This window comes from Electrophorus electricus, unplaced genomic scaffold (genome assembly GCF_041902795.1).
Source record: "Electrophorus electricus isolate QZ-2024a unplaced genomic scaffold, ASM4190279v1 Scaffold27, whole genome shotgun sequence".
NCBI classification, from domain to species: domain Eukaryota; kingdom Metazoa; phylum Chordata; class Actinopteri; order Gymnotiformes; family Gymnotidae; genus Electrophorus; species Electrophorus electricus.
The window spans coordinates 3,473,554-3,488,926 of NW_027658550.1; the positions used below are offsets into that span (position 1 = coordinate 3,473,554).

Consider the following 15,373-nt stretch of genomic DNA (forward strand, 5'->3'; position numbering starts at 1 on the left):
TCACCTGCTGACAATCTGAGGTTGACGGTTTATAGAGGAGGCATACCTCATTCCACCGCAAGGAATATAGCGCCTGCCTCGAGCTGAAGGGGTATCCTGAGGCTTCTCACCCGGGACCTAAATCCACATCAGCATCACTGGGTGATGACTCTCCAGATAATGAAGACCAAATGTTCTTTCATACTTTGTTTCTAACTACTGGGTCTGGGACTGCACTGTGCAATATCTATACCTTACTGTAAATACAATATTTGAACTATTATAATGGGAGATCACAAACTATTTACTAGGAGACAACTGTATTGCCTCATCTTTTTGTACACTGACATCTTTAATATATGATTTTGGCTTAATATATTTGTTGTATATACATACTGCTGTGTACAATGTGTGGTGCCTTGCACTGCTCTGTACTTTAGTATTTGTTTAAAACATTTGTCTACCTTGTCAGCTCTGAGGTGGGTTTCACTAATACTGTGAATAAGTTTAGTGAATAAGCTTTGTTTAGTCAGTAAGCTTACAGCATAGTGGCTGAATGGAATTAAAAATCCTAATCATATATACAAATAGACACTGTGCTGAATTGTCACCTTGGATTTCAGAGTGAGGACAGTGGCCCTGATGGTGGGCAGGTCTTTGGTAGGGATGTACTTTTCCACCATCTTATCAAAGTCGTGATGAGACGACAGGAACAGTAGCATGCGGCGACCAAAGTACCTGAGACAAATAACAGCCCCGTTCCCATGAGAGAACCATGAGGGAGGAACTTAAGGGTGACTCACAGCACACCAACAAATTGTACCAGTCTACTACATTTACTACAATTAAGCAGAGTCCAATATTTATTAGTATATTTATTTTACCAGGACACAATTCCAGTTGCCAAGACACTCTGTGTCTAAAAAACTTCTATTACTCTACAATTTAGCTGCATTTGCTGACTTCAGAGTGTCATAGTTAGGAGACTAAAAGAATAAACCAAAAGATTACTATCTGGGCATGTGAAAAGCTTTGATAGTTTTCCATCTGATCCTGGTACCAACCTGGTTTCTTGGGAAGAGTCTTGCGCCAATTTGGAGACTGCAGGTAGAATTCGATTAGTCACACCTTTTGTCCCAGACAATAAGCGGTCAGCGCCAATCTTTTCTATCAAAGTAGCCAAATGCTGAGAAGTGCACTTTCTTACTGCAGCATTCAAATGACTTTTGAGGAGAACACAAACGAGAAAAGAGAAGGAAATATTTAAAGGCACTCAAAAAAGTATGACATAATAACAAATATGTAGTAATCTAGTCAATGTATACAGTGCAATGTTTAACTCTTTCATCTTTAAAGTAACTTAATACACTTATCTATGAACTAAAGGCATAATCAAATTATCCTATTCTATTTGATGGCTTTAAAAAAAATCTTTAAGAGGATAAATCAACAAAAATACTGTCCAATGCCAAAAAACATTTCGAAACACCAAAGGATAAGTGAAAATAATAGCAAACAGCAGCCAAAGCGCTCTCATTTGTTGGCCTCTTGACTGCTGCAGCTAGATGAAAGCTATAGCTGAAAGCTAACTGCAAGTTAACTGACCCGAGTCCTCCAGCGAGAAGAGCGTTCATGCTTCGGGTGGGGGTGCAGTTCTGCACCATGCAGTCCAGGGCTGTGTCCACATCCTGCCTAATAAAAGCATTGGACTCTCCTGCTTTGTGGAGGAGGACCTTGGCTGTAGCTTCCACCTCCTGGTCCATACTTTTCTGCAGGCCAGAGTACAACTCTCCCAAGGTCACCACCGCCACGCGTGACACTCCAGAGCGTAGGTTCTGAACCTGGGGGAAGGAAGACATTCCAGCTTGTGTTATGCCAAGAAATGGCTTCATCACTCATTATTACAGTTAAATATGGCATCTAAAATGCCCTTAGATGAAAATTATTTTTATAATAATTTCAAGCATTATACTAACTTTACTGAAAGATCTGTGTAGTTTTTGGCAGCAATGTCTCAATAACATAGGCTGATGGTGTATGACAAAAAATTTAATGGTATTATAGGTTAATTTTAGGAATCAGACAGATTCACAGGAAGTTACAAGGAGTCAGACGCAATAGTGAGCAGATATAGTCACTTACCTCTTGATTAAGAACAAGGCAGACATCATGAAGCCTACTACTAAGCACATCAGAGTGATACCGTGCTAAACTACGCATGAGTATCAGGCCATCAATCTTCTTCTCCCTGTATGAAAATATTGGACAAACACAAACTGTAAAAGTAGGTTATCATAACTGAAAAAAGATTATGAAAGAGGGGACAAAAGGAAAAAAGTGATAGTGATAAAATCACTTTACTAATTTCTAAGCATATGTATCATATATGCAGAAAATCATAAATTACTAAACTGTTTTACTTGACCCTAGCCAAATGCGTCATAATTTTACAGGTATGAGATTTACCAGTCATCAGAGCTAAGCAGTCTGAAGCTCTGAGTGACAGCAAGGTCCGGTTTAGAGAACGGCCGCAAAGCCAGCTGCTCATGGGGATTCTTCCTGGGGGTTCCTGGTGTGAGTTCATCTAAAGAGGAATACCGCACCACAAACAAACTGACTACTTATTTTAGGGCTACCAGTTCAACTTTGTTTCAAATCAACTTGACTGCAAAACATAACATTATTCAAGATGGCCAACTACATTTAATGGCCTTGCACAGTATTTTTTCTCCTTACTCAAAATGTTGTATTAGCTGGAAGTATGTGATTATCTTCATACTTCTGCTTCAGTTCAGTAGTTATTGGGCATTGTAGAGTGCATAAAACAACCTCTAATTGTTTTATTTTTTCTATACCGCCTAACTTCTATTTAGGACTTACACTTTATGTGGTGTTATCTTTGATGTCACAGATAACACTAATTGACTATAGGGAATCATAAGCTATGTAATATTGCATATACATGAACTGTGAAATCAACTGACCCTACTACACTTCAATCACTGCACATAGCTCTTTTCAAGGAACAGAGATGACATGTACATACAAATGCTCAGTTTTTGTATACAAACGGGAAAAGGGTTACTCTACATTTTATTCCAGAAAACAAGACCAAATCAAGGTTGCTCAAATTTCTTTCTGGGGTCTAAGTGACACCCAATACAAGAGTTTGTAGCAAGCATTTTACTGTGAAATAATTTGCAAACTGAGCTCAATACAGCTCTAGATTTGCCTGCCGACTATAACTGAAACACAACACCTTTCCCCACACTTACTGGAGGTAATATTGATAAGTTAGTAAGTCTTTGATATTAATTAACAGCCATTGTTTTCATTCGACACTTTATTCAATACCGTAGCAAGTAATGGAAAATATAACAAAACGTTAGTACATGCAAACGTTTGCTAATTTTGTGCAATTTGGGTCAACAAATGTATTTTTTATAACGTTATGATACACCAACACTATTTGAAATTGCCCCCAGTCTCTGCCTGTCCCATGTTTAGCTCTCTCCGTGCGTAGTCAAAGCCTGTTAGCTAGACCTGATTAACCAGCCGAATATACGCTAGTTAGCTAACGTTCCTTAATAGCTTTAATGTAAACATGATCAATATGTAATAAATGCAGATGATATTGCTATAAATGTATTCTTAAAATACGAACTGTGGTGTCCTCTAATTGATTAGTCTATTTAAACACAGCAAGGATTCTGCTGTTGACCAAAATCCCTAATAGCTTTTCACACAGAGGCTGTCAATGAATCCTCTGAGGTCCACGCCCAAACAGCAGAATGGTAAAAGGACAACACTCTTTTTAATGTCGTTTTATGGTTTAAAAAAATGATAGTAGGAAGGTGACTGGAATATTTAACATTCTTTGGAATATATATGGTTGGTTTTTTTTTTGTTTTTTTGCATTTTTAAACAAACAACTGTGCAGGGCCTTTAAAACACAATTGTGTGATACAGCGTTTAGAGCAAATCTATTTACTCAAGAGCAGTGACCATGCATGAAGCGCAGAATAACAGGTGACACTCACCAGAGCAGTTTGAAAGGGGTGGACATGCTCTGTTCAGACTGGGGGCTTGTTGGCGTCGTGGCAGCATGCGTCTGGAAGGAGCCGTGGGAGGGCTGGGACGAATGAAACTTTTGACCAGGCTTCTGGGTGCGTGTGTGCTGTTGGGGCTCGAGGGCAAATCATCCAGGAGTTCAGCCTTCGTGGATGCTAGAACACTACCGTTGCGCTGCAAATCTGATGGGAAGGAGATTAACAGGCTATGGTGACTACAGAGCTTCCATGAGTCTCAGTAAGCACGAGGAGGAGCATTCATTGAGGTCAACCGTTACCTTTCAGAGATGCCGTGTCGTCTGAGCCCACGTCAAATGCCATGTGTCTAAAGTTCTGCCAAATGTATACACAACATCTTAGCAAAGTCTGCACAGGCTCAACTCCATTATCCTTGTTGATAATATGGCTACAACCATATTTACTTGCTAAACTCCACCTGTCCTCCAGCACTAATGCACCTCAAATGACAGCAGCTTGTGGGCATCATAACTCTAAGCATAACTCATAACACATCAAACAGAATTGGCAAAGCACTTCTCAGCATCTCTGCAGACAGCAAGTGTTGAATATATCAGATTGGCTTCCTAGAGTGCTGCTGAGGTCATTCTGTTCTGATTCTGAGTTCAGCTTCATGCCATAAGTCAGTGACCCCTTGTGTGCTCACAGTCTGTTTAAATAGCACCTTGGCAATAAGTGTCACAGAACGCTCATCTCCCGCGAGTCATGTGGTTTGGCCCGCCACGTACAGTTGGGAGGATCCCACACCTGGACCTTGTCCTGTCTGTGTATTTAAGCTGTTTGATGTACTTGGTCTTGTCTGCAATGCTGTGGACCTGTGCTTTGCTGGCATCTTTGCTGAACACACACAACAAGAGAGAAAATGTAAGGATTGGTTTATTGTAATAAAAAGAAATTGAATGTGGTTACAATAAATTTAAAACAACAACAACAACAACAACAACAACAACAACATAATCACCATCAAAAAGTAGAAAGATTAAAGCAGTTTCAATAGGAACTCATGTTTTTTGCTTTGATTGTTTAAAAATTCACCTGCTGACAATCTGAGGTTGACGGTTTATAGAGGAGGCATACCTCATTCCACCGCAAGGAATATAGCGCCTGCCTCGAGCTGAAGGGGTATCCTGAGGCTTCTCACCCGGGACCTAAATCCACATCAGCATCACTGGGTGATGACTCTCCAGATAATGAAGACCAAATGTTCTTTCATACTTTGTTTCTAACTACTGGGTCTGGGACTGCACTGTGCAATATCTATACCTTACTGTAAATACAATATTTGAACTATTATAATGGGAGATCACAAACTATTTACTAGGAGACAACTGTATTGCCTCATCTTTTTGTACACTGACATCTTTAATATATGATTTTGGCTTAATATATTTGTTGTATATACATACTGCTGTGTACAATGTGTGGTGCCTTGCACTGCTCTGTACTTTAGTATTTGTTTAAAACATTTGTCTACCTTGTCAGCTCTGAGGTGGGTTTCACTAATACTGTGAATAAGTTTAGTGAATAAGCTTTGTTTAGTCAGTAAGCTTACAGCATAGTGGCTGAATGGAATTAAAAATCCTAATCATATATACAAATAGACACTGTGCTGAATTGTCACCTTGGATTTCAGAGTGAGGACAGTGGCCCTGATGGTGGGCAGGTCTTTGGTAGGGATGTACTTTTCCACCATCTTATCAAAGTCGTGATGAGACGACAGGAACAGTAGCATGCGGCGACCAAAGTACCTGAGACAAATAACAGCCCCGTTCCCATGAGAGAACCATGAGGGAGGAACTTAAGGGTGACTCACAGCACACCAACAAATTGTACCAGTCTACTACATTTACTACAATTAAGCAGAGTCCAATATTTATTAGTATATTTATTTTACCAGGACACAATTCCAGTTGCCAAGACACTCTGTGTCTAAAAAACTTCTATTACTCTACAATTTAGCTGCATTTGCTGACTTCAGAGTGTCATAGTTAGGAGACTAAAAGAATAAACCAAAAGATTACTATCTGGGCATGTGAAAAGCTTTGATAGTTTTCCATCTGATCCTGGTACCAACCTGGTTTCTTGGGAAGAGTCTTGCGCCAATTTGGAGACTGCAGGTAGAATTCGATTAGTCACACCTTTTGTCCCAGACAATAAGCGGTCAGCGCCAATCTTTTCTATCAAAGTAGCCAAATGCTGAGAAGTGCACTTTCTTACTGCAGCATTCAAATGACTTTTGAGGAGAACACAAACGAGAAAAGAGAAGGAAATATTTAAAGGCACTCAAAAAAGTATGACATAATAACAAATATGTAGTAATCTAGTCAATGTATACAGTGCAATGTTTAACTCTTTCATCTTTAAAGTAACTTAATACACTTATCTATGAACTAAAGGCATAATCAAATTATCCTATTCTATTTGATGGCTTTAAAAAAAATCTTTAAGAGGATAAATCAACAAAAATACTGTCCAATGCCAAAAAACATTTCGAAACACCAAAGGATAAGTGAAAATAATAGCAAACAGCAGCCAAAGCGCTCTCATTTGTTGGCCTCTTGACTGCTGCAGCTAGATGAAAGCTATAGCTGAAAGCTAACTGCAAGTTAACTGACCCGAGTCCTCCAGCGAGAAGAGCGTTCATGCTTCGGGTGGGGGTGCAGTTCTGCACCATGCAGTCCAGGGCTGTGTCCACATCCTGCCTAATAAAAGCATTGGACTCTCCTGCTTTGTGGAGGAGGACCTTGGCTGTAGCTTCCACCTCCTGGTCCATACTTTTCTGCAGGCCAGAGTACAACTCTCCCAAGGTCACCACCGCCACGCGTGACACTCCAGAGCGTAGGTTCTGAACCTGGGGGAAGGAAGACATTCCAGCTTGTGTTATGCCAAGAAATGGCTTCATCACTCATTATTACAGTTAAATATGGCATCTAAAATGCCCTTAGATGAAAATTATTTTTATAATAATTTCAAGCATTATACTAACTTTACTGAAAGATCTGTGTAGTTTTTGGCAGCAATGTCTCAATAACATAGGCTGATGGTGTATGACAAAAAATTTAATGGTATTATAGGTTAATTTTAGGAATCAGACAGATTCACAGGAAGTTACAAGGAGTCAGACGCAATAGTGAGCAGATATAGTCACTTACCTCTTGATTAAGAACAAGGCAGACATCATGAAGCCTACTACTAAGCACATCAGAGTGATACCGTGCTAAACTACGCATGAGTATCAGGCCATCAATCTTCTTCTCCCTGTATGAAAATATTGGACAAACACAAACTGTAAAAGTAGGTTATCATAACTGAAAAAAGATTATGAAAGAGGGGACAAAAGGAAAAAAGTGATAGTGATAAAATCACTTTACTAATTTCTAAGCATATGTATCATATATGCAGAAAATCATAAATTACTAAACTGTTTTACTTGACCCTAGCCAAATGCGTCATAATTTTACAGGTATGAGATTTACCAGTCATCAGAGCTAAGCAGTCTGAAGCTCTGAGTGACAGCAAGGTCCGGTTTAGAGAACGGCCGCAAAGCCAGCTGCTCATGGGGATTCTTCCTGGGGGTTCCTGGTGTGAGTTCATCTAAAGAGGAATACCGCACCACAAACAAACTGACTACTTATTTTAGGGCTACCAGTTCAACTTTGTTTCAAATCAACTTGACTGCAAAACATAACATTATTCAAGATGGCCAACTACATTTAATGGCCTTGCACAGTATTTTTTCTCCTTACTCAAAATGTTGTATTAGCTGGAAGTATGTGATTATCTTCATACTTCTGCTTCAGTTCAGTAGTTATTGGGCATTGTAGAGTGCATAAAACAACCTCTAATTGTTTTATTTTTTCTATACCGCCTAACTTCTATTTAGGACTTACACTTTATGTGGTGTTATCTTTGATGTCACAGATAACACTAATTGACTATAGGGAATCATAAGCTATGTAATATTGCATATACATGAACTGTGAAATCAACTGACCCTACTACACTTCAATCACTGCACATAGCTCTTTTCAAGGAACAGAGATGACATGTACATACAAATGCTCAGTTTTTGTATACAAACGGGAAAAGGGTTACTCTACATTTTATTCCAGAAAACAAGACCAAATCAAGGTTGCTCAAATTTCTTTCTGGGGTCTAAGTGACACCCAATACAAGAGTTTGTAGCAAGCATTTTACTGTGAAATAATTTGCAAACTGAGCTCAATACAGCTCTAGATTTGCCTGCCGACTATAACTGAAACACAACACCTTTCCCCACACTTACTGGAGGTAATATTGATAAGTTAGTAAGTCTTTGATATTAATTAACAGCCATTGTTTTCATTCGACACTTTATTCAATACCGTAGCAAGTAATGGAAAATATAACAAAACGTTAGTACATGCAAACGTTTGCTAATTTTGTGCAATTTGGGTCAACAAATGTATTTTTTATAACGTTATGATACACCAACACTATTTGAAATTGCCCCCAGTCTCTGCCTGTCCCATGTTTAGCTCTCTCCGTGCGTAGTCAAAGCCTGTTAGCTAGACCTGATTAACCAGCCGAATATACGCTAGTTAGCTAACGTTCCTTAATAGCTTTAATGTAAACATGATCAATATGTAATAAATGCAGATGATATTGCTATAAATGTATTCTTAAAATACGAACTGTGGTGTCCTCTAATTGATTAGTCTATTTAAACACAGCAAGGATTCTGCTGTTGACCAAAATCCCTAATAGCTTTTCACACAGAGGCTGTCAATGAATCCTCTGAGGTCCACGCCCAAACAGCAGAATGGTAAAAGGACAACACTCTTTTTAATGTCGTTTTATGGTTTAAAAAAATGATAGTAGGAAGGTGACTGGAATATTTAACATTCTTTGGAATATATATGGTTGGTTTTTTTTTTGTTTTTTTGCATTTTTAAACAAACAACTGTGCAGGGCCTTTAAAACACAATTGTGTGATACAGCGTTTAGAGCAAATCTATTTACTCAAGAGCAGTGACCATGCATGAAGCGCAGAATAACAGGTGACACTCACCAGAGCAGTTTGAAAGGGGTGGACATGCTCTGTTCAGACTGGGGGCTTGTTGGCGTCGTGGCAGCATGCGTCTGGAAGGAGCCGTGGGAGGGCTGGGACGAATGAAACTTTTGACCAGGCTTCTGGGTGCGTGTGTGCTGTTGGGGCTCGAGGGCAAATCATCCAGGAGTTCAGCCTTCGTGGATGCTAGAACACTACCGTTGCGCTGCAAATCTGATGGGAAGGAGATTAACAGGCTATGGTGACTACAGAGCTTCCATGAGTCTCAGTAAGCACGAGGAGGAGCATTCATTGAGGTCAACCGTTACCTTTCAGAGATGCCGTGTCGTCTGAGCCCACGTCAAATGCCATGTGTCTAAAGTTCTGCTTCAATCGTTGCATGTTCTGCCACTCCCCCTGTATAGGCGGAACTTCTTGCTGCTCCAGACGATGTTGATGCATCTTAACCCTTGCAAACCTAAACGGCTTTACCCTCTCCAACAAATACACATACATGAATAACCACATAGCATCTCTATTCAAGACTGTCAATCAGAACCTGGAGGACCGGACTGAAATTATGCAACGTAGGAGTCAATTTGCATTAAAATCTTATCAAATCGTTATTTTATCAAAATCAAACTGGCAACAAAGTCATTCCATATCAACAGCACATTCAAAAACCACTGCTGAAGTTAGGAAAGATTAAAGTAAAGGGAATCAATAAATATTAGCAGATTGTTCAATAAAACAAAATAAACATTGTCTCACCGCTGCTTTTTCTGGCTCAGTGCTTTCTTCCGAATCCATATGGCCAGCTGAAACAGCATGGCCATACACCCCAATCAGTGGCTCCCTGGGGGGTTTTCTTACCAACTCCTCCTGTTCTGGGGACAGAGTCACTCCAGGGTAGCAGGGAGCACCAGTGAAGCCAAAAACTCCTGTCATGGTGGTAAAAAAGTGTCAGTTTAAGGCAAAGCCACATCAACCTCTGTGTACTTCACATATGGAGAAACACACCAGTCAAAAGTGAAGGCAGCTGCATTACAATCACAGTAAACAGTTTACATTTTCATCCTGTAATTGGCATCCTTGTTACCAACTATCAAGTTCTTACTCAAAATGTGATTAGATATCACAAAGATATAACAAAGAATAACTGAAAGCAAGACATCCATTCCAGATTAAGTAGAGCTCATGTAAATGTGTGACCCAACAATGATTCAGTTTCTTTTTTTTTTTTAATTGAATCCTGAAATCTTACATTTCAATACAATTTGATATTTCAGTATGATTCATTTTTAATTCTGACACTGCTAAATACTGAAGAGCCAAAAATGCTTTGGCAGTTTCCCACTGAACAAAGACACATTTTCTAAGCAATGTAGCTATGCCCTCACCTGTTTTATCCCCCCATGAGCTGGGGTCCCTGTGACGAGGGATCGTATCTCGCTTGTTGGGCCATGTATTGGACATGGACAGTGAGGAGTTTGCATGGCATCTACGAGGCAGGGTGGGAGTCAGCTGCACTCCCGGAAGAGTGGCCAGAGGATAGGAGGGCAGCAGAAAAGACCCGGGGGGGGGTGGATTGGAAGGAACTGAAAAGGTGCGCTCTACACTGGGGTTACCAGACAGCAAGCGGTTGGCTTTGGGCAAACCTGTATGGAAAAGAGCATCTATTCTCAAGAGAATCTTCCATGACTATTCATTTGGCAGCAAATAATGTTCAGTAGCTCCTTTCATTTGACACTCAGTGAGTGAAGTTTATGGTCAAGTGATGCCTTGATTCCAATTATTCTATTTAGCAATATTTTACAACAAAACAAATCTATTGCAAAAATTATGCAAATGTGCTATTTTCTACATTTTGTATATATAAATAAAGTAAAATCAACATCAACAAGTCACCTCTGTCAGAATCACTGAGATTAGCTGCTTTTAAAATATCTGGGTCCGCACCAAGGCTACCGCTTCGACAAAGTCTACCCACTGTCTCTCTTTTCCATCCTGGAGCATCGGGCTGGAAAGGCTCTACTGAATCTGGAGAATGAAACAGAAACAGGAAACTTGAGGACAATTTGAAGCATCAGCTCAGCATATGTAACTAATAGGCACACATCAGACTACAAATGCATACCAAAAAACAACTAAGCGGTAAACAAAAAGTGAGCAATAGCAATTTAGATTTTATAACTAAAGACTTTAACATAATTTTAAGAAAACTTAATCATATGGTTACATTGTTTACAGGAGACCTCTGTAGGCTCTTCTTGGATTTGAACAGTGCAGGTGGGATCTTTTATCAACAGACTGCAATAAAAGATTCAAGTCTAGTCTTGCCTGCAGTCTTATAATGTCAATGCCAACTAAAATAGGACTTGGTAAAAATCACAAATTCCTTACATCACACAGACCGCTGCAGCACACCAGAGCTCAACACTGGCCTTGTTTCACCCAGCATATTAAAGAAGCCATGTTATATAGATGATTGCGTTTGCAGCCATCTAGATGTGGTATCAGAAGCCAGCAAAGCAACATGACAATGTTTTGTTTGTTTGTTGGGGCGGGTTAAAATAATGACAAAGTGACAACTATAATCAATATACATGTATAGCCAGTATTATACTAAGCTTCTATATCAATGGTAGGAAGCATTATCATCCTAGGCTAAACAAAACTGCCCAACAAATAATGTGTTTCACCGTAAACCCACCCTGCATGTGGGTGGTCATGGTGCCCACTCTAGTGTGCTCTACTCAGTCATCTACAAACATATCACTGCTAAAATTAGTACTGGAGCATGAAATACACTCAAATTCAGACTTCCTCTAGTGTTTCTAATAAATACTACTCCCATGTTTCATAATCCACACACTGCTACATTGTGTTAATGCTTCGGTGTGGATTTTAGGATATTTTTCATGATGCCAAATTTTTTTTCCATAAAGTACAGGAATATTGAAAAGTACTGAAGAACGCCCATATTAATAGCAGCAGTCCGAATACTGATAGAAACCCACTTCAATGTATTCCATGTACTCATACACATTTAAAACTTAACAATGAGTTAACATTTTCATTTCATGTCTTGACCTACATGTTACAAGTCTGGGTGGCATGTTCAAGGACAAATGTCCAGATAAATTAACACACACACACACACGCACGCACGCACGCGCACGCACGCACGCACACACACACACACACTAATTAGCTAGATAATTAGCTGCTAATTTAAGGTGTGAAAATGAAAGCATGAGTAAAGGCAGAAACAGTAAAAGACACAAGAGACATGGGAATACAAATCAACATGTATTTATAGGTTGTATGTTGAAAACCTAGTAAGAAAATAGGACAAATCTAAAATAGAGGACACAAAGAGAAAACAAAGAGACATTTACTTACCAGAGTTTGTGCCACAGTTTTTCTGATTCAGCCTCAAGGAGGTAGTGAGATCTTCCACACTAAACTAAAGCAGCAACAACAAAAAACAGTCCCTTATTATTGAACATTTATAAGTAAGCATGTAGCAAACCATGATATTCCTTTTTTTAAATAGACATCTGTTCTGTTGTAGCTCAGTACACAATGCTTTCTTAACAAAAATGTACAGGACATTGTGCAATTTTATGCAACTAAATTACAATGAAAATAGTACTGAAACAGTTCAACATGAAAAATAATGGGGGTCATGTTATAAAAATGAAGTGACTCAAAACTTACACATTAGGCAAAACAGTTCAGGTCTGCAGAAGGGCAGTAATGTAAGAAGTAATGTTGATGGAAATTGGAATATGGAATAGAAAACAACTTGTAGCCTAACACAAATAAATAAGATTCACAGCTACATAAAGGAAAAAAAAGGTAAAGTAGCTTGTTGAGTTTGGAGCTGCATTCAAAATAGTACATTCTCTCATTTTTAACCTTATTTTTCCTTTTTTGTAATTCTGTGTGTGCATGTAAAATTAACTTCATGAGGTAATCACCCACCTTATCAGATAACTTTGCATTTGATGCACTGCAAGGCTGCTTGTTTACTAAACATGGGAGGAAAGACCTCTCCCAGGGTAGCTTGTTTTTCGCCTTCCTAGCGCTAACTACTCTCTTGTGTGACTGGAGGCCATCTGTAAGAGAACCAAAGCTGCCGTAGCCACTCAGTCGATCCGAATCTGGTTCTGTGTGGTGGCTCTGTGCACTGTTAACTTTCCCTCCATTAATAACCCAGTTCAGGTCAGCTCCAGAGCCAAACTGAGGTATTCGCCGTTGACCAGGCTTGGGGATGACCAGTGCGTATTCCACCATACCATCTGCAGACAATCGGGGGAGAATATGTCTGGCTCTTCGTGCCTGTACTGCAGCCATAAGTCCCTCCACATCTCCAGTGAAGTCCAACCTGTCAATGGCCTTCATGAGTAGCTGTTTTTTTCCTGTGTCAAGACAGCAGTCAAAAACAGCAAAGAGCTCCAGAGCAGCATGTCGGACCCTCTTTTTATTGTCTGCAAGATAAGGAGCCACTACAGAACACAGATTAGGGATATTGAAGTCTTTTCTGGGGTGTGTGAGCATAGCAGCTGTGATGATGTTGATGACATCTTCTCTGACTCTGGAATTTTTGTGCCTTAGCTGTCCTATTACAAGTTCCAAAACTTTCTGTGGACCTACAATCCTCATGAGGTGACGAAAAATATTCATGTACTCATTCCGGGGAACAGTCCGTGCGTCCCCCAAAGTTTTGAGGGCCACACATACAATCTGTTTATAATGTCTGTCCACGGCGTAGTCCAGGTTTTGAACCAGGAGGCTGATAACCTGTAAAGTGCCATACAAGACTTTGAAGTTTGTATCATCCAGAAGTCTACGTAAAAAATTGATGAATTCCACAATACTGTCAGAGGAAACGGTTTTCAAGTCCAGCTCTGAAATAATGTTCTTCAGCTCTTCTACCCCATTTGTTCGGCTCTGGTAGTTCTCGTGATCAAGGAGTTGTTCGTGTAACTCCGGCGATATTAGCGCATAAATCATCACTGATCAGACTCATTGATCCAATCACTGATTTGGAAAAGCAATATAGCCAGTTGGCTAGCTAGCGCACTTCAGCAGCGTGTTGGATAGGTGCTATATCACCAAGTCAGTTTGTCAGGAGCTCAACTTGGAAAGAATCCGTTAGCTAACTAGCTAAGCTAGTTAACCTAGGTTAGCAATCGCAATCGCAGTAACGCTACAGTTCAAGCAACACTGTCCAGTATTGTTGACAATTAGGATATTTACAAAGACTGTGTTCTCCAACAAGAATAAAAAGCACTTTCCTCTTTTGAATTCCAGTACGATCTTGAAAGTTGGGTATATGTAAACACATAGACTTGCTCGGAATTTTCTTCTCAGACCATCGTTCATCACAGTTCATCGTCTGGAATCAAAAAAACACTATGTCAAAAAACAACTGCTTCCATGGTGACGCGAGTTCTCGTAACCGCGAAGATTCGACCTCGCGCGTGAAAATATGGGAATTGTGACCAAATATGCTTGACCGTATTGGACCATAAATTATGTTCATTCAAATGGCCTATAACGATACAACAACTCTTCTTATGTGTAGCTGTTCACAATAACGTTATTCTGCGTCCATATCTCTGTTTAAGGACATTTACATGGTATAAAATCCCAATGGATGTCTGTACTCTAAAAAAAAAGCTCAGCAGGTTTTCTAAATTTCACTCGTATGTCCGTGGTTTGTGGGTAATTTCAAATCTTTTGCATCTTTTGCATCCACACTAAAACAATGTTATGTTCCAGGGTGTATGGAACCCTCCAGATTCCAAACTATGTTTGGTATTAAATAGAGTTATTTTGTAATTCTGAACTGTAGCTTTTTTGTAGACACCAGATGCATACATTAGTTCTGGGTCTACATAGGTTCAGAGAATCCCAAGTGAAGTTAAAGAAATATATATTTTAGTTTTAGAATTAAGCCTAGAGTGAGCCAATAGTGAACTTTCCCAGATATACCTAATTTAGTGTGTCTGTGTCTTAAACAACCTGGATCTCAACACCACCAAGATGTGGAAATTATAATGTACTTCAGGAAGCATCCTCTTGCACCCTCCTCATTAGTCATTAAGAAACTGGTCAATGCAGTGGAATCCTGCAAATTCATTTCAGATGCAGGATTCTACTATTACAAAGAAAGTACAGAAGCGCAGGTATGTCTTAATCAAAAGCTTAATTACATTTTAGGCTCCACTAATGCACAGTCCAGAAACCAGCTGCAGCATATCAT

At 39.6% G+C, this 15,373-nt stretch overlaps 1 protein-coding gene across 1 annotated transcript; it reads right to left on the reverse strand.

Moving 5' to 3' along the window:
* LOC145655535 (TOG array regulator of axonemal microtubules protein 1-like) lies at window positions 1-14,118 on the reverse strand. Its single transcript, XM_081709056.1, has 21 exons — window positions 13,087-14,118; window positions 12,502-12,565; window positions 11,005-11,136; window positions 10,420-10,754; window positions 9,426-9,591; window positions 9,118-9,330; window positions 7,544-7,661; window positions 7,220-7,325; window positions 6,683-6,918; window positions 6,142-6,300; window positions 5,689-5,815; window positions 5,103-5,215; window positions 4,796-4,904; window positions 4,328-4,382; window positions 4,020-4,232; window positions 2,446-2,563; window positions 2,122-2,227; window positions 1,585-1,820; window positions 1,044-1,202; window positions 591-717; window positions 1-117 (listed from the first exon to the last, which is right to left on the reverse strand). The coding sequence occupies exons 1-21, from the start codon at window positions 14,116-14,118 to the stop codon at window positions 1-3; spliced, it is 4,041 nt and encodes a 1,346-aa protein (XP_081565182.1).
* Window positions 14,119-15,373: the final 1,255 nt, after the last annotated feature.